The 26017-nt window shown below is 38.1% G+C and overlaps 1 protein-coding gene across 1 annotated transcript in view; it reads right to left on the bottom strand.

Moving 5' to 3' along the window:
• The window catches only part of SYCP2 (synaptonemal complex protein 2), a 58670-nt gene that overhangs the window by 13330 nt on the left and 19323 nt on the right, over positions 1-26017 (bottom strand). Inside the window, exons 14-31 of the mRNA XM_073309197.2 lie at positions 25662-25810; positions 24082-24156; positions 22612-22767; positions 20891-20990; positions 19390-19565; positions 17694-17789; positions 17506-17584; positions 17331-17388; positions 16934-17070; positions 16440-16816; positions 15613-15737; positions 13057-13114; positions 12167-12222; positions 11592-11640; positions 11056-11230; positions 5858-5925; positions 4232-4414; positions 782-983 (exon numbers count right to left, since the gene is read on the bottom strand). Coding sequence (XP_073165298.2) covers positions 782-983; positions 4232-4414; positions 5858-5925; positions 11056-11230; positions 11592-11640; positions 12167-12222; positions 13057-13114; positions 15613-15737; positions 16440-16816; positions 16934-17070; positions 17331-17388; positions 17506-17584; positions 17694-17789; positions 19390-19565; positions 20891-20990; positions 22612-22767; positions 24082-24156; positions 25662-25810 — 2319 coding nt within the window. The remainder of the gene's footprint in view (positions 1-781; positions 984-4231; positions 4415-5857; positions 5926-11055; positions 11231-11591; positions 11641-12166; positions 12223-13056; positions 13115-15612; positions 15738-16439; positions 16817-16933; positions 17071-17330; positions 17389-17505; positions 17585-17693; positions 17790-19389; positions 19566-20890; positions 20991-22611; positions 22768-24081; positions 24157-25661; positions 25811-26017) is intronic.

Raw genomic sequence — 26017 nt, 5'->3', positions numbered from 1 at the left:
CAATGGTCCAGATTTGACCTAAGAACTATAATACTATTTAGAAAATACAATCCATAGTGTTAGGAAAAAAAAATGGCAAACTGAATGGACTGGGATATCACCATGAAAATCCGATCCTTTAATAAGACATACTTCATATTAAAAACTGCCTTTGAAACTGAATAAGCAGTCAAGTAAAACACATACTGGAACTTCTTTGTTGACCATATAAAGAAAAAACATGTATTTGCCCATGACCATAAAATATTTGGGTTTTGTAATAAAATGCTATACCTTTCATATGGAACAGCTGGATATTTAGAAATATATTTTCATATCACAACTGAGTTACTCTCATGCAAGTGCTTTGTCCTTAAAGTCTACACAACAAGAAATAAATTGCTTTTACTTAGCATTGCTCATCATTGTAGTATATTTTAATAGCAAGTAAATTACCAACTGTTCTTTTCACTGATATATTGTATTTCTATTACACTCTGGTATGAAATATCAACCATAATATCTATCAGGTTTCAGAGTGGTAGCTGCGTTAGTCTGTATCAGCAAAAATAACGAAAAAAATAATAAAAAAAAATATCTATAACAATGATGACAGCACACCTATGTATTTTCTGCATTTTAACATATAACATTGTACATTAAATGGATGTAAAGAAGATATAGTATATATATTTTAAAGCAATTATTTGGAATGAATTGATATTAGAGAGAGACATTAATTAATTCATATCCAAAACTGGAGCTGACAACTTTAAAAATGAAAATACAAAATAATACACACATCTCATCGTCTCAACAGATGCTGGGCTTTCAGGTGAGGCTACTGGTGACATTTCTAATTTTCTCTGTTTCATAGGATCTTTTGATTTAGTAAACATTTTCTGTTGATTTCTTGATATTCCCTTTTTTGGCTCTGTAGAAATATTGTTCTGTAGTTCCCTGTGTTGATTCACAGCTTTGTTTTGGCCATTTTTGTGTTCTTGCTAGAGGTACACAAATCTACATAAGCATTACATTTAAACACACTAGATATTACACACGTGTATATATAGATAAGTATACAGTACAATATATCTAAAGTTTCTCCTTTAGTCCTAAGGACCAGATTTATAAAGGTATTTAGGTGCCTAAAGATCCAGATAGGCACCTAATGGGATTTTCAAACACACCTAGGTGTCTTCAACTCCCATGGACTTCACTGGGATTTGAGTGTATTTGTCACATTGCACAAATTGTTTATTCCAGTATATAAATTTTACTTGAGGTAATATTAAAATTATTTAAAAAAATGAAATCTCTTTCAGTTTGTCAGTACTTTATTAAAACATACCATTGCTTAATTGATCCTGAACTGGTTTAGGCATTCAACAAATATATTAATATATGCTTCTTTTTAGGGCTGTCAAGCGATTACAAAAATTAACCGTGATTAATCGCACTGTTAAACAATAATAGAATACCATTTATTTGAATATTTATGGATGTTTTCTACATTTTCAAATATATTGATTTCAATTACAACACAGAATACAAAATGTACAGTGCTTACTTTATATTTATTTTTGATTACAAGTATTTGCACTGTAAAAATACAAAAGAAATAGCATTTTTCAATTCACCTAATACAAGTACTGTAGTGCAATCCCTTTATCATGAAAGCTGAACTTACAAATGTAGAATTATGTACAAAACCCCTGCATTCTAAAATAAAACAATGTAGAATTTTAGAGCCTGCAAGTCCACACAGTCCTGTGTGTTCAGCCAGTCGCTCAGACAAACAAGCTTGTTTACATTTGCAGGAGATAATGCTGCCCACTTCTTGTTTACAATGTCACCTGAAAGTGAGAACAGGTGTTCACATGGCACGGTTGTAGCCGGTGTTGCAAGATATTTATGTGCCAGATGCGCTAAAGATTCATATGTCCCTTCATGCATCAACCACCATTCCAGAGGCCATGCGTCGATGCTGATGACAGGTTCTGCTCGATAACAATCCAAAGCAGCAGATGCCAACAGCAGAAGATTGATTTTCTTTTTTGGTGGTTCGGGTTCTGTAGTTTCTGCATCGGAATGTTGCTCTTTTAAGACTTCTGAAAGCATGTTCCACACCTCGTCCATGTCAGATTTTGGAAGGCACTCTTAAACCTTGGGTCAAGTGCTGTAGCTATCTTTAGAAATCTCATATTAGTACCTTCTTTGCGTTTTGTCAAATCTGCAGTGAAAGTGGTCTTAAAATGAAGAACATGTTCTGGGTCACCATCCAAGACTGCTATAACATGAAATATATGGCAGAATGCTGGTAAAACAGAGCAGAGGACATACAATTCTCCCTCAAGGGGTTCAGTGACAAATTTAATTAATGCATTATTTTTTTAACAAGTGTCATAAGCATGGAAGAATGTCCTCTGGAATGGTGGCTGAAGCATGAAGGAGCATAGCAATGTTTAGCATATCTGGCACGTAAATACCTTGCAATGATGGCTACAAAAGTGCCATGCAAATGCCTGTTCTCACTTTTTGGTAGGGTGACCAGATAGCAACTGAAAAAATGGGAGAGGGGGTGTGGGGTAATAGGCGCCTATATAAGAAAACGTCCCAAAAAATGGGACTGTCCCAATAAAAACGGGACATCTGGTCACCCTACTTTCTGGTGACATTGTAAATAGAAGAGGGCAGCATTATCTCCTGTAAATGTAAACAAACTTATTTATCTCAGTAATTGGCTGAACAAGAAGTAGGGCTAAGTGGAAGGACTTATAGGCTCTGAAGTTTTACATTGTTTTGTTTTTGAGTGCAATTATGTAACAAAAAAAATCTACATTTGTAAATTGCACTTTCAGTCAAAGAGACTGCACTACAGTACTTGTATGAGGCGAACTGAAAAATACAATTTCTTTTATCATATTTATAGAGTAAATATTTATAATAAAAATAATATACACTTTGATTTAAATTACAACACAGAATACAATATATATGAAAATGTAGAAAAACACCCAAAATATTTAATAAGTTTCATTTGGTATTCTATTGTTTAACAGGGCAATTAAAACTGCGATTAATCGTGAATTTTTTTTTAAGTTAATCGCATGAGTTAACTGTGATTAATCGACAGCCCTACCTCTTTTATGAGGTCAACATATTTTCTGTTTTAAAGAGACTAATGTTAAAATTTCAAAAGTGTCTAAGTCATTTAAAAGAGCCTACTCAGGGACTTAGGTGCTTTTAAAGCTTAGGTGCTTTTAAAAGAAAAAAAACACTAAAACATGTTTTTGGAGTATAGAAGGTTCTCTTTATATAAATCTATGTACTACTTTAGAGTAGGAAAAAAAGAAATAGGGAATAATTTCCAGAGGGTCTGAGCACACACAATTCCAGTTGAAGTCAATGGAAAGTACAGGTGCTTCAGAAAATCAAGCTCAAGCATGGGCGGCGGGTGAACCCCTGCTTTCGGGAAGCTAGCTCGCTGGCCTCACCCCTTGTACCCAAGGCCCCGCTCCCTGCATGCCAGAGCCCTGAAACCCCCCTCCCACCCCATAAAAGGAGAAGCTCTGACTCTGAGGAACCTCTGCGACTGGGGGAACCCTGGCCCACCCACCTCGGGCTGAGCTGCAGCCATGGCCCCCCTACCCCGCCCAAGTGCCACGTTGAGCCGCTGCCCCTCCCCCCAGCTGCTGACACCTCCCCACCCGCCAGAGTCAGGCTGGCCCCAACACTGGGCTGAGCAGCCGGCTTCCCCCAGCACTAGGTAGACCCACTGGCCTCCCAGAGCACCAGGTCGAGTCGCCGTCTCCCTGGCCTCCAAGTGCCTGCCGGGCCGCCGTCCTCCCCACCAGAGTCGGGCCAGGCCAAACTGCCATCACCCTAGTGCCAGCTCCTTGGGCCCCTGAAGGCCCCACCCCCTGCCACGCTGCCAGTCCCAGCCTCTTTAGTCTGCCGGCTCTCCACATCCCTCCTCCCTCCCTTCTCCAGAGGAGGAGGAATGCGGCAAGCAGTGAGGACCTGGGAAGTGGGTGGAGTGGAGGAGGCAGTTGGAGGTCTCATGGAAGGGCCAGGTTCACCATGGCCCAGGTGTCCGGCAGCGGGTCGGCAGAAGTGCCTATTACACCCGCCGCCCAGGTTCTCCAACTTGGGCAATCAAAATTTGAGGCACCTAAAATCAGTGGCCACTTTTGAAAATTAGGGCCCTAGTTTCATAAAGATGCTGCAGAAGATCAATAATACAGTTTACCTGTACTCTTAATTTTTCTTTCTTACATAAGCACTGTGACGATTCCTGTTCACTCTCGGACTCTGAATTTGAGTAATCCTTATAACTTTTTTTTGCTAATGCTGCTCTTCGAGGCCATTTTGGTCTGGTTGTCTGTTTTATTCTTTCATCAGCCTTTGCATTTTGTTTTTTACTAACAGGTAGCTTTGGAAGAAATAATGTTGATGTAAGTTGAAGATTCTAATGACAAGAACTATGTAAAAGAACAAATTGCACTGCACCATGGTGTATGTACCAGGAACTAGCTACAGTACTTTGGAAAAAGGAAGCACATATTAGCCTTAGAATTTTACATGTTTATTCTATAGAACATAGAGCCAATAATACTGCTGATGTAGCTCCAATGACTTCAGTAGACTCATATTAGAGATGAATTTAGCAAGTAATCTTTAATGGTAGTTTAGCACTGGCCAAGACAAAACCTGAAAGGTTGACAAGCTAAAGGATAATTACTCATTGAAAAGGTTTCCTCTTCCCCATTCTCCGGGGTAGAAAAGGATCAAAATATACTTATTGAACTGGACAACCTAGAAGTTCCATGGACTTGTAAATGGAACAGAGGAAAATGTAAGTTGTGATAACTGAAGGTTAATGATCTTCTGCTAGGTGTCATGAGTAAAAAGAAGAGCCTAGAAAAGCAAGAGAAGACTACAGGATGGGGGTAGAGTGAATGTTTCCTCCATCCTCCTCCTTAGTTATGATATGGGATATAGTTTCTATAGGCCTGATACTCCTGTCCTGATCTATATCAAAAGGACTGAAGCTTATGACTGACATAAAATAGCCATAAAAATACAAACCCTCCATTTAATTTTGTATTATTAAATGCACACACAGAGCTATCACATTATTTTTATTTGTCACACTTTATATTCAGTGTATGCTTATAAATAGTTTATGAAGGCTTAATAATTAATAGAGGTTTTAATAACCAGTTTAATCAATTGTTATAAAGTCTAGCAGGTCAATAGATTGCTTTGAACCATGGCTTATAAACATCTATATGTTGTCCACTAATATGGTTATAACCATCTATACTCATGTCTAACATATTTATAACATCTTGTAATAATTTATTAATGATTATAAACTCTTTATAAATGTAACTTCAAGTGTGACTTTTCCAGTTTATAGCTTTTATACTTAGTTAGGTTTATCATTTTTCTAAATAATCTTACAAACAATTCAGAGGTATTATAAATAATGCAGTAAATAATTCAGAGGCAAAAAGCTATCTTAACTAAACCAATCACTGAAAAAGTGAATAATTTGAATACAATGGTTTGTCTTGCCATTAACCAGTAACTAGTTATTGCGAAAAAAATTATACATCTTCTTAGAAAACAAAACGCAAACATCAAAATGCCATAATCATTCCAACTCTCAGCTAGTATTATTAGGGAATAGGAATTGTAACTGGCTCTGCTGTATTATTAGAGCAGTCAGAATCATTTTTAGTGGCTGTGAATTTGAAAGGATTCTGTTGAAAGTTAACAGTGCATTAATACAAATATTTAAAAAAAATCCTATGGTCAGTTAAAATAGATTAAAAATGGCGATTAAAATTAAGTTGCAATTTTACTTTACCTTTTTATTTTTTGTTTTTTTCCCTTCAGATATATCCATCAGACATGCAGGGTCAGGGAAAGTATCTGCTGTTAAAATCAATAACATTTAGAAAACTAGCTTAATATCCAAAAAACGTTGACCATCTACAATTTTAATTGTCAGTACAAGGTATGACAAGATAACTAGCTCTGTGGGAAAAGCAATGGAGGGGAAAGCAGTGGACTTGTTGTTCCTGGACTTCAGCTTTTCCAGATCTTTATCAATGCATTAAACTGCCTTCAGATTACTATTTGGACAGTAGTAGTTTTGTTAAAAAGAATTCTTTTTGTCCTAAATAAAAACTTTTTTACAAAATTCACCTTCACAAATACTGAGGATAAGCACATTTCAAAGTCCATAGGTTATGGAAGGTAGCAGAACAAAAACATACTGTACATTGTGTGACAGATATGGTAATTTCCTGCCATATCTTCAGGAGATCGTATTTAATTAAATTTAAATACCTTTGAAGTCTATTGTATTTCATGTATAATTGTGGGCTAGGACTATATGTAACCTCTCAAGTGGGGAGAGAGGACAGATGTGAAGATTTCCTGGACAGATGTCAGGATATGCTTCTACGGGCACAATGTTCTGAAGATTAAGAGCAGGCCGCGCAGTGGGGACAGGAGGACGGTGAAGAAATTTGGCAGCATGTGACCTCCAGAAGAAGAAAGGGGAGAGTCCATGTACCAGCAGCGCAGATACAGGTAAGCAATCATTTTCATGTTCTCTCCACAGGTACTAATGTGGAGAGTGGACTAGATGATACATCTGAGGGAAGGGAACAGAAGGAGACTCTGCTGATTGGAAGGCATGAGATGCACTGTCATAGGGATGGGGGTTCCATGACCACCGCTCCAAAGAGGAGGCAGCAGGTGGTGGTGGTCGGGGACTCTTTCCTCAGGGGGACTGAGTCATCTATCTGCCGCCCTGACCGGGAAAACCGAGAAGTCTGCTGCTTGCCAGGAGCTAGGATTCATGATGAGACGGAGAGACTGCCAAGACTCATCAAGCCCTCGGATTGCTACCCCTTCCTGCTTCTCCACGTGCGCACCAATGATACTGCCAAAAATGACCCTGAGTGGATCACTGCGGACTACGTGGCTCTGGGAAAAAAGGATAAAGGAGTTTGAGGCGCAAGTGGTGTTTTCGTCCATCCTCCCCGTAGAAGGAAAAGGCCTGGGTAGAGACTGTCGAATCGTGGAAGTCAACGAATGGCTACGCAGGTGGTGTTGGAGAGAAGGCTTTGGATTCTTTAATCATGGGATGGTGTTCCAAGAAGGAGGAATGCTAGGCAGAGACGGGCTCCACCTAATGAAGAGAGGGAAGAGCATCTTCGGAAGTAGGCTGGCTAACCTAGTGAGGAGGGCTTTAAACTAGGTTTATCAGGGGAAGGAGACCAAAGCCCTGATGTAAGTGGGGACGTGGGATACTGGGAGGAAGCACGAGCAGGAGAACGCAAAAGGGGAGGGCTCCTGCCTCATACTAAGAAAGCAGGACAAACAGCGAGTTATCTCAAGTATCTATACACAAATGCAAAAAGCCTGGGAAACAAGCAGGGAGAACTGGAAGTCCTGGCACAGTCAAGGAATTATGATGTGATTGGAATAACAGAGATTTGGTGGGATAACTCACATGACTGGAGTACCGTCATGGATGTATATAAACTGTTCAGGAAGGACAGGCAGGGCAGAAAAGGTGGGGGAGTTGCATTGTCTGTAAGAGAGCGGTATGACTGCTCAGAGCTCCGGTATGAAACTGCAGAAAAACCTGAGTGTCTCTGGATTAAGTTTAGAAGTGTGAGCAACAAGGGTGATGTCATGGTGGGAGTCTGCTATAGACCACCAGATCAGGGGGATGAGGTGGACGAGGCTTTATTCCGGCAACTAACGGAAGTTACTAGATCGCAGGCCCTGGTTCTCATGGGAGACTTCAATTACTCTGATATCTGCCGGGAGAGCAATACAGCGGTGCACAGATAATCCAGGAAGTTTTTGGAAAATGTAGGGGACAATTTCCTGGTGCAAGTGCTGGAGGAACCAATTAGGGGCAGAGCTCTTCTTGACCTGCTGCTCACAAACCAGGAAGAATTAGTAGGGGAAGCAAAAGTGGATGGGAACCTGGGAGGCAGTGACCATGAGATGGTCGAGTTCAGGATCCTGACACAGGGAAGAAAGGAGAGCAGCAGAATACGGACCCTGGACTTCAGAAAAGCAGACTTTGACAACCTCAGGGAACTGATGGGCAGGGAGAATAACATGAGGGGGAAAGGAGTCCAGGAGAGCTGGCTGTATTTTAAAGAATCCCTGATGAGGTTACAGGGACAAACCATCCTGACGTCTAGAAAGAATAGTAAATATGGCAGGTGACCAGCTTGGCTTAACAGTGAAATCCTTGCTGATCTTAAACACAAAAAAGAAGCTTACAAGAAGTGAAAGATTGGACCAGGGAAGAATATAAAAATATTGCTCAGGCATGCAGAAGTGAAATCAGGAAGGCCAAATCACACCTGGAGGTGCAGCTAGCAAGAGATGTTAAGAGTAACAAGAAGGGTTTCTTCAGGTATATTAGCAACAAGAAGAAAGTCAAGGGAAGTGTGGGCCCATTACTGAACGAGGGAGGCAACCTAGTGACAGAGGATGTGGAAAAAGCTAATGTACTCAATGCTTTTTTTACATCTGTCTTCACGAACAAGGTCAGCTCTCAGACTGCTGCACTGGGCTGCACAGTATGCGGAGGAGGTGACTAGCCCTCTCTGAAGAAAGAAGTGGTTTGGGACTATTTAGAAAAGCTGGACGAGTACAAGTCCATGGGGCCGGATGCGCTGCATCCGAGAGTGCTAAAGGAGTTGGCAGATGTGATTGCAGAGCCATGGGCCATTATCTTTGAAAACTCATGGCGATCGGGGGAGGTCCCGGACGACTGGAAAAAGGCTAATGTAGTGCCCATCTTTAAAAAAAGAAAGGAGGAGGATCCTGGGAACTACAGGCCAGTCAGCCTCACCTCAGTCCCTGGAAAAATCATGGAGCAGGTCCTCAAGGAATCAATTCTGAAGCACTTAGAGGAGAGGAAAGTGATCAAGAACAGGCAGCATGGATTCATCAAGGGCAAGTCATGCCTGACTAATCTAATTGCCTTGTATGACAAGATAACTAGCTCTGTGGATGAGGGGAAAGTAGTGGACATGTTGTTCCTGGACTTTAGCAAAGCTTTTGACACGGTCTCCCACAGTATTCTTGCCAGCAAGTTAAAGAAGTATGGGCTGGATGAATGGACAAGATGGATAGAAAGCTGGCTAGATTGTCAGGCTCAACGGGTAATGATCAATGGCTCCATGTCTAGTTGGCAGCTGGTATCAATTGGAGTGCCCCAAGGGTCGGTCCTCGGGCCGGTTTTGTTCAATATCTTCATTAATGATCTGGAGGATGGTGTGGATTGCACCCTCAGCAAGTTTGCAGATGACACTAAACTGGGAGGAGAGGTAGATACGCTGGAGGGTAGGGATAGGATACAGAGGGCCCTAGACAAATTAGAGGATTGGGCAAAAGAAATCGGATGAGGTTCAACAAGGACAAGTGCAGAGTCCTGCATTTAGGATGGAAGAATCCCATGCACCGCTACAGACTAGGGACTGAAAGGCTAGGCAGCAGTTCTGCAGAAAAGGACCTAGGGGTTATAGTGGATGAGAAGCTGGATATGAGTCAACATTGTGCCCTTGTTGCCAAGAAGGCCAATAGCATTTTGGGATGTATAAGTAGGGGCATTGCCAGCAGATGGAGGGACGTGATCGATCCCCTCTATTCAACATTAGTGAGGCCTCATCTGGAGTACTGTGTCCAGTTTTGGGCCCCACACTACAAGAAGGATGTGGAAAAATTGGAAAACGTCCAGCAGAGGGCAACAAAAATGATTAGGGGACTGGAACACATGACTTATGAGGAAAGGCTGAGGGAACTGGGATTGTTTAGTCTGCGGAAGAGAAGAATGAGGGGGGATTTGATAGCTGCTTTCAACTGCCTGAAAGGGGGTTCCAAAGAGGATGGATCTAGACTGTTCTCAGTGGTAGCGGATGACAGAACAAGGAGTAATGGTCTCAAGTTGCAGTGGGGGAGGTTTAGGTTGGATATTAGGAAAAACTTTTTCAGTAGGAGGGTGGTGAAACACTGGAATGGGTTACCTAGGGAGGTGGTGGAATCTCCTTCCTTAGAAGTTTTTAAGGTCAGGCTTGACAAAGCCCTGGCTGGGATAATTTAGTTGGGGGTTGGTCCTGCTTTGAGCAGGGGGTTGGACTAGATGACCTCCTGAGGTCCCTTCCAACCCTGATATTCTATGATTCTATTCTATGTGAGACCTGTGGGTTCAAAGGATTATTTGAAACAAGGTACCCTACAAGAATGGACTTCTTGAACAAAAAATATTAAGTGGTTTTCTTGGAGGATATCTAAGGGGAGGTGAATGCAAATTATCCACTTCCAGTTATGCAAAAACACAGCCTTTAGAAGCTACACCCTGAGGAGAGAGCCATTGTCTGCTGATCCCTTTACATAAGGCCAACATCAAAAGCCCAAGCTGTACAAAGGAATGACTGAACTATTCATGATTGTTCTGGTTCTGAATCTGAGACAAATTATGTATTTGTAACCTCAGGAAAACCCAGTTGTGGATTTTAAGGACTGGCACCTACCAGAACCCCATGTTGGAGTTGGGTAACCTCTAGTAAACTTTTGAGCATGTGTATATTTCTTTTATTGTTTTTAGTATGTTTTTTCTGTAATGCTTTCACCTGATGAACGAATGTGCTTGCTTATAAAGAGCTGTGTGGTAACTTATAACTATGGGCAATACACTGGGCAGAGACTGTGAAGAGAAAGCATAGTGCAGACGGTGGTCTTTTAGGCAGTCTGGACTGCTGGTAATATCATAGCGAAGGCAGGGAATGTGCAGTCTTTAAAGATTCCTTGGTCAGGAAGGAGAAACTGTTGGTCTCTGCCGAGGAGAGGCGGCGGCTGAGGAGCTGGGAGCCTAGAGTGGTTGCCCTCAAGGGACAGTTACCATTAACTGTGACACACTGCACACAACATACGTTATGCATGGCAAATATAATTAAATAATTTAAAAACTATTTACAGGCAAGTGAAACACAGTCCCTAAATGTCCAACAATTAGTTTCTTACTTGCTTCTATACTTTTAGATTTCTTCAGATTTTTAGTTCTGCTGTAGTCTACTAGTTGGGGTTTAGGTTTTCTGTTAGACTCTCGTAGCCAACTGATATCTGTCTTGCTGTCATCACCTCTGCATTCTGTGTCAGTGTCACTAAAGAGATGCTTCATGTTTTTATTAGTTTTATTCTACAAAACAAACAAACAAAAATGCTTACAGGTCATTTATTTTTGTTTCGATTTATAATACAGTTTTTACCTGAAAGTATGTGGGATTTCTAGAGATAAGAAGCATTTGAGCTACAAAACCCAAGTCTAAAGGCCTATCCTTACAAAAGTTTTCACAGTATTAAATTCAGTAACTTCAGGCTGCTTTAAGTTACGTCAAGGGGCAGTTCCACCTCCATTCAAATAAAGGACCATGTGAGTGGAAAGATGGCTTAGAGTTTTTTATAATTCTTTGTATCATTTTAAGGGGAAAAAATGGTTATTTTCCATATTGAAATTTTGGTCTTTTTCATATCAGTTTCCCTGAATTTAAGAAACTTACTTTATTATCTACTTTTTTCTGGAGGATACTTTTGCTTTCATCAGGATTCCTTAAACAAAGAGATATTTACATTAATAAATACATCCAAAGCGGAAGACATCTGCTGGGGTTATTGTCATCTTTCGGCTATTGGTATGTATGTGAGTGTGTGGGAGGGGAATTATGAGGCACATGCACTTGATCTCTTTTTGGCAAGTTTGGAAACCACAGTTCACTTTCAAACACTAAACTAGTAATCTGATGAAAATGAAAGGATTAGGAAGAAATTTGCCAAAAGGAAAACAGTAAAACAAAACAAAAAACAACAACGAAATGCAGCTGAGGAAGCCATTGGAGCTGCCTTTACCTGCTGAAGAAAGGAAAATAAATGATGAAGTTACGCCAGCCCACTTTACAGGGAAAGTGAGACAACAAGAGTGTTTTCTTCCTGTTTATATCTTTAGAAGGACTTGCACCTGCTATCTTGATTGGCATAGGGGGATGTTGGAGAATGCAAACAAAACTATTCATTATTACCATCCTTAAGAAAAAAATGTTTTTTTTTACATTAGTATAATACAATGTAACATTCTTACATTTTTTCTGTGAGATTTGTAGTAGCTTTCAGGTTGGTAACATGTAATTCTTGGACCTAAAATGTAAGTACAAATAAATTAAAAATAATTGCAAATGTATCTTCATGATATATATAAAATATATTAGTTATTCATGCAAAGAGTAACACTAAGCCTTTTTTACGCCAAAATTTCTTGTTTGCAATAATTTACAATGATCACTTTACACATTAGAGAATATTTCACATCTTCTCTTTGAATATTTTAGTACAAACTTCCCAGATTTCACATAAATAATGTTACTCTTTTTAGATGCATATTTTAAGCTTTTTCTTAAGAGTTATAAATTGGCCCATATTCTCCAATTTGTACTTAGAAAAGTTTCAGATGTGTGGCTTGTATGCTACTACATCATAGTTTATGCTAAAGACAGAGCTGGTAGCAGAGTGGAAAAGCTAGAGGATGGATCTGCCAGATTTCATGGAACTGAGAACTAGTTTCCATGAATTTCCACTCTTCTCCCTTTCAAAAGGCTTAGAGCATGTCTAAACCCATAAAATATATAGAGAGGAGGAGGTGGTGCTCCCCCTTATAACTTTCAGCCCATTGTTTAAAAAGCATTCACCCGGGATGTGGAAGACCTAGATTCAATTTCCTACATTTGCCTAATGTGCAGCAAAGGCGTGAACCCATATCTTCCACCTTCTATGTGAGTGCCCTAACCACTGTGCTGTTAGGTATTTTGGGTTGAGTCTTTCTCAGGACTTGTCTATATTGCCCTACAATTCGGACTTCAAGGATGTGAACAGCAGTGCACACCACTGTGCTATGCGTAACTCCTGTATGTGGATGCTGTGGGCACGAACTAAAAGGTTCCCAGTTTACATTAATGTAGACTACTGGAATCTTACTCCAAGCTTTATCGTAGGTTCATCAAATCCACTTAAGTTAAAATTGTAGACATCATCCCTGTCAAAACAGATACAAATAAAGTTTTAGTTCTTGAATCAAGGAATATTCTTAACATAATTGGATAATTAAAACATTTTAAAACAAAATTACTAGATACTTACACAATATGTCCTGTAGTCATATTAAGCACAGCTGTAGTTTTTACGTTTCTACAGCTTCTATTCTGAACTTTTCCCTACATATTCACAAGAAGAGTTACACAGGTCTAATATTCAAAACATGGTCATCTATAGTCATCAATACATCAGCAAGTTCTTTAACAGAAGCATGGGTGATAAATTAGTTGCTTTTGAATCTAAACCTCACTTAACTTACAATATTCAAATATGGTATTAGGGGTCAGGGGCTGCTGGAAGAGAAATATTTTGAGATGTAAAATACAAGTCCTCATCATCTGTGGCCCTTAAAAATCTCATGGTACTTATTCCAAAAATAACAGTGTTGGTTTCTGTACCATGCTCAAATTCCATTTGAGCAATGTGTGTTCCTACCTATTCTCATATATTTAGATCTGGATGAAGTATTCTTAACTGTATCTTTTAAACTGCTATATAATGTTGCTATGCATATCATGGAACAATGAACTTCACTCATAAATTAAATGATCCCGTTATATGCTATATGGTAAGGGCTTGTCTACATGAACATTTAGTTCATGTCGAGAAGGGTATGAATCTACCCCGCACAAGCCTGCTGCATACTAACTGTCCATGAAGACCCTACTAGTCACACTAATCATTCCTTAGTGAGCTTTGATCACCCCCTTTTCAAAACAAGGTAGATCAAAGCACACTAAGGAAAAAATTACAACCAGTAATTTGATCATATCAATTTTCTATGTTAAAAAAACCAAAAAACAGTAAACGTACCTTATTGACTTTGAAACCAGACTTATTTAAACGTGACCTAAAAATTTTTTATCAAACACCATCAAATGCATACCAAAAATGTGTTCAATATATTACTAATATAAATGAAAACCTTAACAAGATAAGAAAATATTTGCTTGTATAATGTATCACAGAGTTCTTCAATAACAGATTCTAAGATAACATATGACTTTATATAGTAAAAATAGGTCTTAAAATTCTAGTAACTTAGAACTTAGTCTACAAAAAAACTGCACAATTATAAGCCAAATCCAGACAACTTCATTTTTTTTCCCAATAGGCCCAAATTCTCATTACTGCACAAAGCTCAAAAGGTAAAATTATAAAAAGAGCCTAAGCGACTTAAGCCTCAGTCTCATTTTCAAAAGTGAATTAGACCATAAGGGTCATAGTCCCATTGACTCTCAATACTTTGGAAAAAATTTTTAAACTAAGTGATTTAGGAGCCTAAAAGTAAAATTTCCATGGTGCTTAAGTGTCAGATTTTTAAAGGTATTTAAGTGCCTAGATATACATAGGGGCCTAGAGGGATTTTCAGACACAGCTAGGTGCCAGACTCCCATTGATTTCAGTGTGTTAGGTTCTTTTAAAATTTTTACCCTAAGTCGCTGTTCTTTGTGTAGGTTTGCTGCACTAGAAACAAAGGGCCCAATTCTCTGCCAGTGTAAGCTGATACAGTAGCAGGGAGCTACATCCATTTAAACTGGCAAAAAAACTGTCTCAGAATCCTTCATCCCCAGGCAGCAACATCTGCACCCCTAACATAGTGGGATAGGTAGTACTGAAAATCTGTGTCGTCACAGAACCAATAACTATACATCCCAACCCCCAAAACTCCTTCCACTATTGTTGGAGCTCCTAGCATTCTCCATTTCTGCATAACAGAAGAGAACCAATTCCAGGGAGAGCTGGGCAGGAACTGCCTGCAAACAAATAGTAGTTAGAGTGAACTAAGTTACAAACCCGTAACTGCCAAATATCACGAGTTACGCTGCAAACATAAACTCAAGTTATTTTGTGTTACTGTTTTCGTTTTTCAAAATAATTTTCATAACCAATTTTACAACATATATTGATGCATTTGTTCACAATTAGATAAATATAAAAATTATTTAAATTGTGATTGATGACCTGATTCTCAAAGGTGCTGAGAAACAACTGCTCCCACTAATCAATCAAAGACGCAGGTGTTAAGCATCACTAAAGATCACACCTTTATTATGTGATTAAGTTTACATACAACCAAATTATTGTAGCCTTTAAAGGAACTTTGAGCATCACAGTTCCTCTGCTAGTGCTCTAAAAATAGCAGTACAGGCAGCACTTTAAAGTTGTAGCTCGTGCTCTGTCTATACAGCTATTTTTAGAGCCCTACAGCGAGCCCAAGTCTATCAGCCTGGGCTGGGAGGCTTGCTTCAAAATCCTTACTCACAAACTGGGCTTAGCTGAGCTTGTCCTCCACCTTCTCACACAGATTTATGATCTGGATAAACCAAACTAGGCTGCATAGGGGCTTTATGTGCTCTTTCTTCTTTGCAAGTGCACAAGGAAGTAAGTCACAATCAAGCTGTTCAAACTATTATAAGAAAACAATTTATACCATACCTGTTATTAGCTAAAAATTCTCCTGCTTTTCTTGTATGTTCGATATCATCCTTTTGTTTATATCTGTCACTGATTTTACTTATTATTGATTCTATTGTTTCAGCCATTTCTTTAGATTTTGCTTTCTGTAACAACAGACTTTGTAAATAACCTGTTAACTCTGACAGTAAACTTTGTACAATAAAAGGGTAGAGCGGCAGTTTGGGTACAAAGACTCCATGTAGTTGGCACTCGACACCCATGGATCCCTCAGGATCACCAGGCTTGAGGGCAGCTTTTCCACAGGAAGAAAATCACACCCCTCTACTTGAACAACATAAGGAAGCCTTCACAGAAATTTCCCCACAAAATTACCACAGCTTTCGATGCAAGTGGCAACAATCTGGACATTTTTATCAGTAAACCAGCTCCATTTAATGGACAGTTTAAAATCCTGTCTCTGACCCAATATTTAAATACGGTTGGGCTTGCATTGGGATATTTAATCAGGGATCTTGATTTAAATTGTAACAGTCACAAGTGCCACCAGAACAAAGGACTGGTTCATATTTTTAAACAAAAGGAACCCCCTGAAATTAAAATAGATAAATATTTTAAATTTTCAGCACAAAAACATATATAAAAATGAGTTACATTTGAAAATATGGTGGACCCCTTATTCTTCTGCATTAGTGTAAACTAAATGATGAACAAATTTAGAAATAAGCAGAATTAAAAATATGCTATTGAGGCTATATTGAAATATTGAAAATATGGTGGAAAGAACACTGAAACTACACCATTCCCTTTATTGCTAAGTCAGAGAAACCAAGATGGAAATCTATCACCTTCTCAGATTTTTTATGATTTGTAGTCCCTTTTCTAAAAGAAACATCAACTTCCTCCATAGAATTTCTGGTCAACACTAATTTTGTTGAAGATCCCAGAGATTTCTCAGTCATTTTACTTGGATAAACTGATTTAAAAGATGTTTCAGGTGTGCTGGGAACTTCTTTTGCCTCTGTACTTAGTATTTTCTGTTCTAAATGCTTAGAACTGTTTAGCGTTTGTCCTCTGTGTCTTACACAGTTTTCTTCTGGTTTTTTGGTTTCCTTTTGTTGCTTCTTTGATATTTTTCTACTCTGAGCTTGTTGTTTTGGAGAAGTACTTTCAAATATTGAATAGAAAGCTTTTTGTTTGGCAGCTCTTTCACTGAGAACAGGAACTAATGCAAACAAGAAAATAAAATCTTTTTAAGATAAAAATTTATTAAAAAGTTTGAACATAAAACATATAATTTGCCATTCACAAATACTTATTAGTAACAGGGCATAAACTTAACCTTTTTGGAATGTATGTCCTGATGATGTACTTCTCTTCTGCTTGTCACACTTCGTTATAAGCTTCTCAGGTACAGAGCATGCCTGTTTTTTCCAGATTTTATTTTTATCAGCAGAACTTTCCAAAAGACCAGGCAATCTACAAAAATAATCCTATTTTATTTACACTAAATTGCAGAAATTTGGTCATTATTGCTAAATGTAACAGGTTTACAAATAAAAACACTGCTGGTTAATTAAAATTAATATCATGGAAATGCAGGGCTGAAAGATTTCTGGAGATCATTATCAAAATCTCAGAAGCACTGTCTTTGGCAATACTTGCACATATAGCTTTCAAAAGGTTGTTTTTTTTAAGATAAAACAAACAGTTATTTAGGGTGGTTTTCTAATACTTACAAAGGTTTGTCATTTCTGCCTACTGGCTGAGAATCAGGAACAATATCTAATAGTTCATCTAAATGAAACATATTAAATTTGATATTAAACATTAAATTTTCTCAGTTTCTTTTGTAAAAATATGAAAACAGAATGATTTTAAAAGAGTATTGTCAAAATTTGCAAAAGTGCTCACGTAGTGTTTCTTTTTGGCTGGTCTCACTGTCTGCCTCATTTTGTATCATTTCCAAAACTTTTTCAGCTGACATATGCTGCTGAAAAGTTACAAAAAATATATTGGAGTGGAGATATACATTGTTACATACAAAAATACATTTAGAATAGAAGGTTTTTTTAATGTTAGAAAATAATGGCTCCCAAAACCTTTTCAGATAGTTTTGCCTCATTTCTGATTCTTGTTTTGCTGGTATTCTGCTGAGTCTCGCAAAATACATTGTCCAGTAGAGAGCCATCTCTACCCTAAAAAGCAAAAGTCAGTAATGTTAAGTAAGGAAGTAATTTTACTATTAAAGAATAAATTTTGGAAAACGATTTTTGTGATTCTTACAAAATGTTTTTCAGACAGTGTGGTTCTACCCTGAAAAATTGTTTTGGAATCCCAAAATATCATTTTTACATATTCATTGTGTCTCAGTAATTTCTAATGACATTTGTTCAAATTGAAGTAAAAAGATGTTTTTCCACCTCCAAACCCTACAAACTCAACATGGTTCTGACAGTCAAACTGAGATCTTTTCATCTCACACCAGTAAGAGAGATTCTTCCTCAGCTACACCAGTGCAAAACCAGTGTCTTCAGGTTAAATACTCAAGTGACATCTGCGCAACCCCATTAACCTTTAGTCTGAGGGTCTGATCTGAAGCACAATGAAGTAAACAGGAGTACTTCCATTGACTTCAACGGGCTTTGGGTCAGGCCATCAGTTTGCAGAAATGTCAGTAATACCATAATTTGGACACAATGGCATTTCACAGATGTAGATGATGGTATTGTTTGTTCCTTAACATATTTCATAATGACAATAGAATTTTAATAAATTTGAGCAGTTCAAGAGATGGTTTTCCAGAGAATTAGGTGCACAATTAAATTACATGCACAAAATATGCTCATTCAAACTCAGGGATTGTGTATAGAAACAAGCCTAATCCATTTGATCATGCAACTATCTGATTTCCCCAAACATCTGTAGTAATTGTGTTCACAAAGTAGAAACACAATCGGACAATTAAACTGTCTAAAAATTTGGCACTAAAAATCTTTGGTTGTTGTGTTTTGATAGCACTGGAGAGGTAGAGGCTGGTTAAAATTGGCCACACCTTTATCTTCTCCATTTCTTTAGATTCGCATTGTCCTTGAAACTTTGCAGTAAAAATGTGATCACTTCAAAAAAAGTCTGTTTTGCAATTTAAAAATTAATGCATGTAAATGTTTTCTGTATTAAATGTCAGTAACGTAGAACTATCCTATTAGTCAAAAAAAGCTCATTAACCCTTGAACACTATAGCATATAGGGACTATTATGCTGAGTGAACTGGAGATTCCAATGGATAAAAAATTGACAGATTGTGTATGAGGATGGGAAAGGAATAAGCAAGTTTGCCAGAGGGTGAGAGTAGGTATGGTCAGCCTTGAGGGATAAAATGCAGATCTTAGTATAATTTTACAGATGGAAAGTGGGTGAGGTATTCCCTCACGCATCTTGTCTCTCTAATATCCAGGGACCAATACAGATATAATTGCAAATATAATTTTATAGGTATCCTTGTTTGCCAGTAGGAGTCCTGTTCAGTTTTATCCAGCTGAAAGCTTGAATCTGAAATAAGGCAGGATTTAGGGAAAAAAAGGATTTAGAGGGGAAAAAAATAGAGATCTGTAAGACCACTTTTGTATCAGCACAAAACCTGATGAGATCAGTAAGTATTATGAAGAAAATAAAAGATGAAAATGGATTATTCTTTTCTAAAAAGTGAAGTATTGATTACAAACACAATGAGATCACAAACACAAGCTTGCTAAAGTATGAATTAGGAAGAACAGATAGTATAAATATGTTAATTACTTTTTCTGCAGCAACATTACGCCTTTTAAGAGAGTCAGCTATAGAAGATATATGTGGTCCAGTATGCTCTAGATCTAAATTCTTTGTTCCACTCTCAGTTATTCTGTTAATGTTATTTTTTTCAGAAGAGCTCATCATTTGCAAAGGCAGTTTAAAGCGGGCCTTGCGGGGAGTTGCTGAAAACAAACCAAAGACTTTTTAACTTTACTTTTTCCCAATGGCATCACAACATTTAAAGGCTGTTTTTCATCACTACATTCATTTAATAAAGTTTTAAACAATTTTAACCTATTCTGATATCACACAAGTGAAAATCAAAAATTATGCCAGTGAAATTACAGAAGCTACACTACTGGATAAGAAGATAGGGATTCTGTGTACTGAAAGAGGCATGAGTCCTGTGAAAAAGAGTATGTGATCATGAAATTAAAGTCTTTATCATAATGCATATGCACAGAGAAGTCAACTAAAGGTAGCATAGGCAACCTTAATTCTGGCATTTGCTAACTTTAGAATGCTTGGCTTTGCAACTTTATTATGCTTTTAACTTAGCTTTGTATGTTATACATAGTATGAGGATACTGTGCATTTGAGGGGATTTTGTGAGAAAGCTACATCAATGAATGTTCCTCAATCACCCTCTCCTCTCATTTCTCCTGTCACCCTCTCCTGTCACATTTGAGCTCTTACTGGCCTTTCTCCTAAGCAGCTTCTGTGTAAAGGGAAAGGAGCAAGTGATGGGAGCCTGCTAAAGTGGGTTTGCCAGTGAGAAGATGATGGTGGTGAGCCAGGAGTGACTGGGGAAAGGTTCTCCTGCACTTCCTCCTCTATCAGAGATTCTCTTCTGAAGAGAATGTAAGCAGTTCTAGACCTGGTTTCCTCTGCCCAGACCTGCAGTTCTCCCGCACCTCCTCAGTCAGCAAGATAGTCAGATTGTTCTTGAAGAGACAAACAAAAAGTGCGAGGGAAAAGGTGCTACTGAATGACTCTCACAAAGCTGGTCATGTGCCTTGTCAAGAAGACAAGAGTAAAGTTTGGTTGATTGGTGTACAAATGGGGAAGAACAGAAGTTTCACTGTGATTGCTGTAGATATTGTAAACACTGTGATTCCTGAGAATGCTGCCCAATATTATTTATGAAATGCCACTTATTTATATTTGAGTTTCCTGAAAATGATACTTAATATGCCAATGAAGGTGGAAGAGTTCCTTACAATTTTCACTTCAGAATCTCTTCAGGGCTTTGAGTAGTATGGCATAGAAATTTAAGGACTATGCATTTGCTGGGGAGATCCCATGAATAACATTTTAGCCTTGTTTCCATCTCCACAAACATATCATAGTTCATGCCTGATTGTGGTAACATAATGCAAGTTTTTCTATAGGAAGTGTTAAATACCAGTACATAATGCCTCAGGTAAAGAAATTAGTTTAAATTACAAGTAAAGTACAAAAACTATTTTAAACTTATTTTTAACATTAAACATAAATATCAACTTACACGTATTGACAAATACCAATGGACTCCTCAGAGGCAATCCACCGGTACCTGGGACAATCACTGATGCTTCAGACACTTTCCTTTTAATCGGTGTAGTAAACTTGAAATACATAAAAAAAGGCAAACAATACATTTTAATACCACAGCTTAGGACATCATGGGTTTTTTTTTATATTTCTGAAGTCAGTCAATATTTTAACTATCAGTGACTCAATTTTTGCACCCTGTGCTGATGGCAATGTGTAAAGTTTTACTTCTCAAATATTAAGAGAATGTGACATAAAATAATGAGTTTTAATTAGCATGTAATTTGTAACTGAGAACAGCAGTTGGGATTTTCTGAAGTAATTCAGCAAGGGCCAAATCCTCTTCTCAATACATAACACAAGCACATCCACAAGTAACTGGATGACTACAAGGAGTTCCACTGGTGTCAGAATCCATCAAGTAGGCTGTGATGCAGCAGTAGAGCCACTCAGTTGCTATATTTGTAACTTTAAGGCTGCAGAACCACTGTGTGGAATAATGACTAGTGAACCCATGTACTCACAAATTCACTGATTCTGTTCCTCCCATGGCCTAGCTTACAGTTTCCCCTATGCACAGGAAGATACACACAGAGTTGTGCTCTGAGTACACAAGGGATGCAGAGCCTCTTTACAGACTTCTCACATCCTCACCTAGAGCTGCATTCTGTGTGTGGGTGTATGCGTGCACAAGTGTATGTGTGTGAGAGAGAGAGACCTGACTCTAGTGAGAAATGTTAATACTGAGGGTTTTTAACAGACCAGCAAGGGGTTAAAATATACTTAGACCTCCATCTACCACGGGAGACCCAAATATACAAAAAAAATTAAGAAAGCATTCTAAAGATCCTTCTCAGAGTTGCAGGGGGCCTATTTAAAAATAACATTTTATATTTTATTAATTTTTAAACCAAAAAGCTAAAAATTCAGAAAGATAGTTAACCTTCAGTTATATAGCCTAGTGATAATTAGTATTAAGTTAAGTGCCCATGTTGGCATGAGAACAAATGAATATAAACTGGCATCAACAAGTTTAGGCTTGAAATTAGATGAAGGTTTCTAACTGTCAGAGGAGTGAAGTTGTGGAACAGCCTTCAAAGGCTGTGAGGGCAAAAAACCTAAGTGGTTTCGAAACTTAGATTGATAAGTTTTTAAGTCACATGGCCATTTTGCAACTGCTAGTAGCAAATATCCCCAACACCTGGAGATTGGACACTAGATGGGGAGGGTTCTGAGTTACTACAGTGAATTCCTTCCCAGGTGTCCAGCTGGTGGTCTTGCCAACATGCTCAGGGTCTAACTGACTGTCTTATTTACGGTTGGGAAGGAATTTCCCCCCAGGTCAGATTGACAGAGACTGTGGGGTTTGGGTTTTTTTGCTTTCCTCTACAGCATGGGTCACTTGCTGGTTTAAAGTTGAGTAAATGGTGGATTCTCTTTAAGTTGAATCCTTTAAATCATGATTTGAGGTTTTCAGTAACTCACCCAGAGGTTATGAGTCTATTACAGGAGTGGGTGGGTGAGGTTCTATGACCTGCAAAGTGCAGGAGGTCAGACTAGATGATCATGACTGTTTTGTCTAACCTTGAAGTCTATGAACTGCAGTGTAACTACAATATATTAATCATGACTCTATAACCGAGAATTTAATTTAATTTTTATTTATGCTATTTCTGTTTTGATAAACATACTTACCTTAGATTGAATATTTTTGCAGTTCTCTTGGTTAGTTTTTTTATTCCGATTCCTTTGTTGTACAGGAAGTTTTTGTTTTACAGACTTATTGGATTTCCCTTCCATTCCTGATTTTTCTTTCAAGCAAGGTGACAATTGACTTTCCGGTACAAGAACCTACTCAGTATTTTGGGAAAAATGACATCACATGTCATTTTAATATATTATTTTAAAATAAATAAAAAGCGCACAATTCCACAAAACCTTACTTAAATAGTAGCCCTGTTAACGTCTGTTAAACTTTTCACATGCAGTATGACTAGACAAGTGGGAGAGTTTGCAAGAACAGGCCCTAAATTATACTGCTGGGTTCATCACTGCTTACAATCTTTTGTACGTAACTCTGGTCCACCACTGCAGCTTCTCTCATGACTGTCTTCCTGCTTGCAAGGTGAGTAGGGGTTTATGTGGAACATGGCACGAAAAGGTGAGGGGAAAAATACAGAATGAATTGTAGGAAGGAAATGGGGCACTAAAAACTCTACTCAGATTGGTTTGCTTTCAAAGTTCCTGACTTAGAATGTTTTAATGATTTCCTCTGTAGCTCCCCGCCCCCCCCCCCCCCCCACACACACACACAGATTCACTACATCTGTGTATTTTGGCCTTGTCTATTCTAAATGTTCCTCCTAAAATTTCCCAGTGACGTAGGTCCACTCATAGTAGCAGCAGCTACTACAAATAATGCACTGGGATCTGCGAGTGGTACCACCATATTTGAATAGACCTGCTATAAAAGTGTTAGACAACCTAGTTGTTAAAATGCCAGCTGCTTCTTGGAGCCCCGTCTATAGCATAACTCCCATCATTGCTGCCACTGGAGGGAAATTTAAGGAGTGTGGAAGACTAGTGGCTCCAATTCTGGAAAACACTTAAACATGTGCTTAAGTGCATTCTTATTCAGGAAAACGTCTAAGTGCTATCCTGAATATGGTTATGTATAAAGTTTCCTGAATCATATTAATTGTTATCATAGCTACTCAGTGAGTTTTCTTTGCATAGATTTTGTCTAAATAGCTTTATGATTTGTATGTTGCTGGAGCTTTTTGAAAAAATAAATACAAGATTTCTATTTAAGAAAACAAAATAAAAAAAGTTGGTTATGTTAGTTATTTATCTATCTTCCAACCATTTACTATCTGCCTTAAAAGCCCATCTGTTCTTATCATGATTTGTAACAACCAAACTGGCTCATAAGCAAGAGAATTGCTGGCTATTGGAGAACATCAACATAAGAGAAATACCATGTTAAATGTCTTTAGGTTTGATCATGATGACTACAACCAATAGAGAAATCCATCTAACAAAATGCATCATTTATGACAGCCTGTCTCCTCTCTCAACTGTGTAAGGCCCCTGAAAAGACACATGATTTGGGGCTGAAAATCCCCATGATTAAAATAATTTTCCAATCAGAACTATGTAACGTACCTGTGATCCACTTTCATCAAAAATTATATGAACTGATGTTTTGGCAACTGATGTGGCTTGCTTCTTGGTAAATCCCTACAAAACACAAATAATTAATGTAAAATATACATTTGTTCTATCTTCTAATCTTTCTTGTCTTTTTCTATATGAATCACAAATAAAACATTAAGTTCATAGGGTTATATAGTCCTCAACTCAGGTTACTCCCACATAGGGGAAAATATTTCAACTTTGCACCAGATGAGTTTATTATGAATTCTTCCATAAGATGGAGGTTAGGGAAGAGCAGTTTGCTAATCCACACAAGTAACAGGGAGTTAAGTTCTTCAAACCAGCAAATCTTAGGATATCCAGAGGCACATGGTCATCTATGTGGAGTCCCACAATGGCTCTGGGTCACAGAAACTTCTGGCTTCCTGGGAGCAAATTCTCCTGCTGTAGTGCAGTCAGTGATTCCTCTGGAAGCCACTGGTACTAGAATTCCCCTTATGGGATGTTCCACATCATGGAGGTGGGTGAGGTTTATTAATGTCCTAAAAAAGAATGCACTATTATGTTCCCAGAAAGCCCGCTACTTTATGGGAGAGGTGATGTAGGCAACATCTGTGGTACCATTCTTTCTCTTTCCCAACTCAAGGAACCCAAATCCTACAGAGAGACTTTTGCAAGGTTGAGAGGGAGCCACCAAAGCAGCAGTGTTTCCTACCGAGGCTCCCCCCACCAGGATTTGACTGCTTTCTTTCCCTCCATCTGCAGAGAAGGATGGGACAATATGGTCCATGATTTGTATGGCAAGGTTGTTGGTCTACATTCACTTGTAAGAAATGTGGTACACTGAAATACATGACAATGAAAAGAATGAGAATGAAATTCAGAAGGAATCTCTGGAATCTTTAGAAAGGCCTTTTCTTATCTAAGAAAGAATAAAATAAAAATGGACAAAAAATTTTCACCACAGGAATTCCAAATTCTTGTTTGTATTTAATTAGTCTGTACAGTCTATGAAGCCGATTAGGCAAGTTAGACAGGAGGCGGCCCTGTTACATACTGATTTAAACTAATTCTTTGGTTTAACATTAATTCATGCCCAGATTAATAGAATGGAAAAAGGTCCCTCCCTGTTCAAAAACCACACACATTTATTTACCGAGTTGCTAGTTTGCATGCACAATTACTGGGGTTGTGCTCATAACAGTGGTAAATGCATGGCAAATACACAGTTAAATGTCCATGTGCATGCATTCGCTGCCTTTACATGCATCCAATAATTGCACATACATTTTTTCAGACACACAATACTATAAATCTTCGTCTCAACCTCTATCATGTCCAATTAAACACCAATTATAAATAGCCCACTAAACTCAATTGCAGTATATTTTAAAAGCTGTTAACCCTTAACAGAAAAGCTTATAATAGAAATGCTGGAGCATCTATTGTGAAAACGTTAGTAAGCATCTCAATACATAACAATATCAATAAAGAAACCATCTTAAAATAACAGATCCACAGTGAAATCTTTTTTTTTTTTTTTCAGTTGGACAGAAAATGCTGAAAAAGGAAGAAAATTTAAGTCTTACCTTACATTTATTTGCACCATAAACTTTTCGGACCACTTCCATGATTTTCAAGACAGGATCAAAATATAGGAACATTTGCTCCCCTTCTTGATTACCCACAGTTACTGGATTTTTTAGAATTATTGTTAGTAACTTCTTTGACTCTTTTTCTGCACAAAGATGAAGCATTCATTAGTCTTCAAACACTTCTTGTTTAGCACTTGAAAGAACATGAAACTCAGTTGAATTCTAGAGTTATCAATTTGCCTACCTGCTGCTCTCTAATCAAAACTAAATTGGATTATATTTAAATGAAACAATTCAAAGTTCAACTGTATGGAAAAATAATTATTTTTCTAAAAAATAAAGTACTTTAA

Source organism: Lepidochelys kempii, chromosome 13 (genome assembly GCF_965140285.1).
Source record: "Lepidochelys kempii isolate rLepKem1 chromosome 13, rLepKem1.hap1, whole genome shotgun sequence".
Lineage (NCBI taxonomy): Eukaryota > Metazoa > Chordata > Testudines > Cheloniidae > Lepidochelys > Lepidochelys kempii.
Note: the sequence above shows the minus strand (reverse complement) of the source record. Positions and strands in the feature narration are given on the sequence as shown.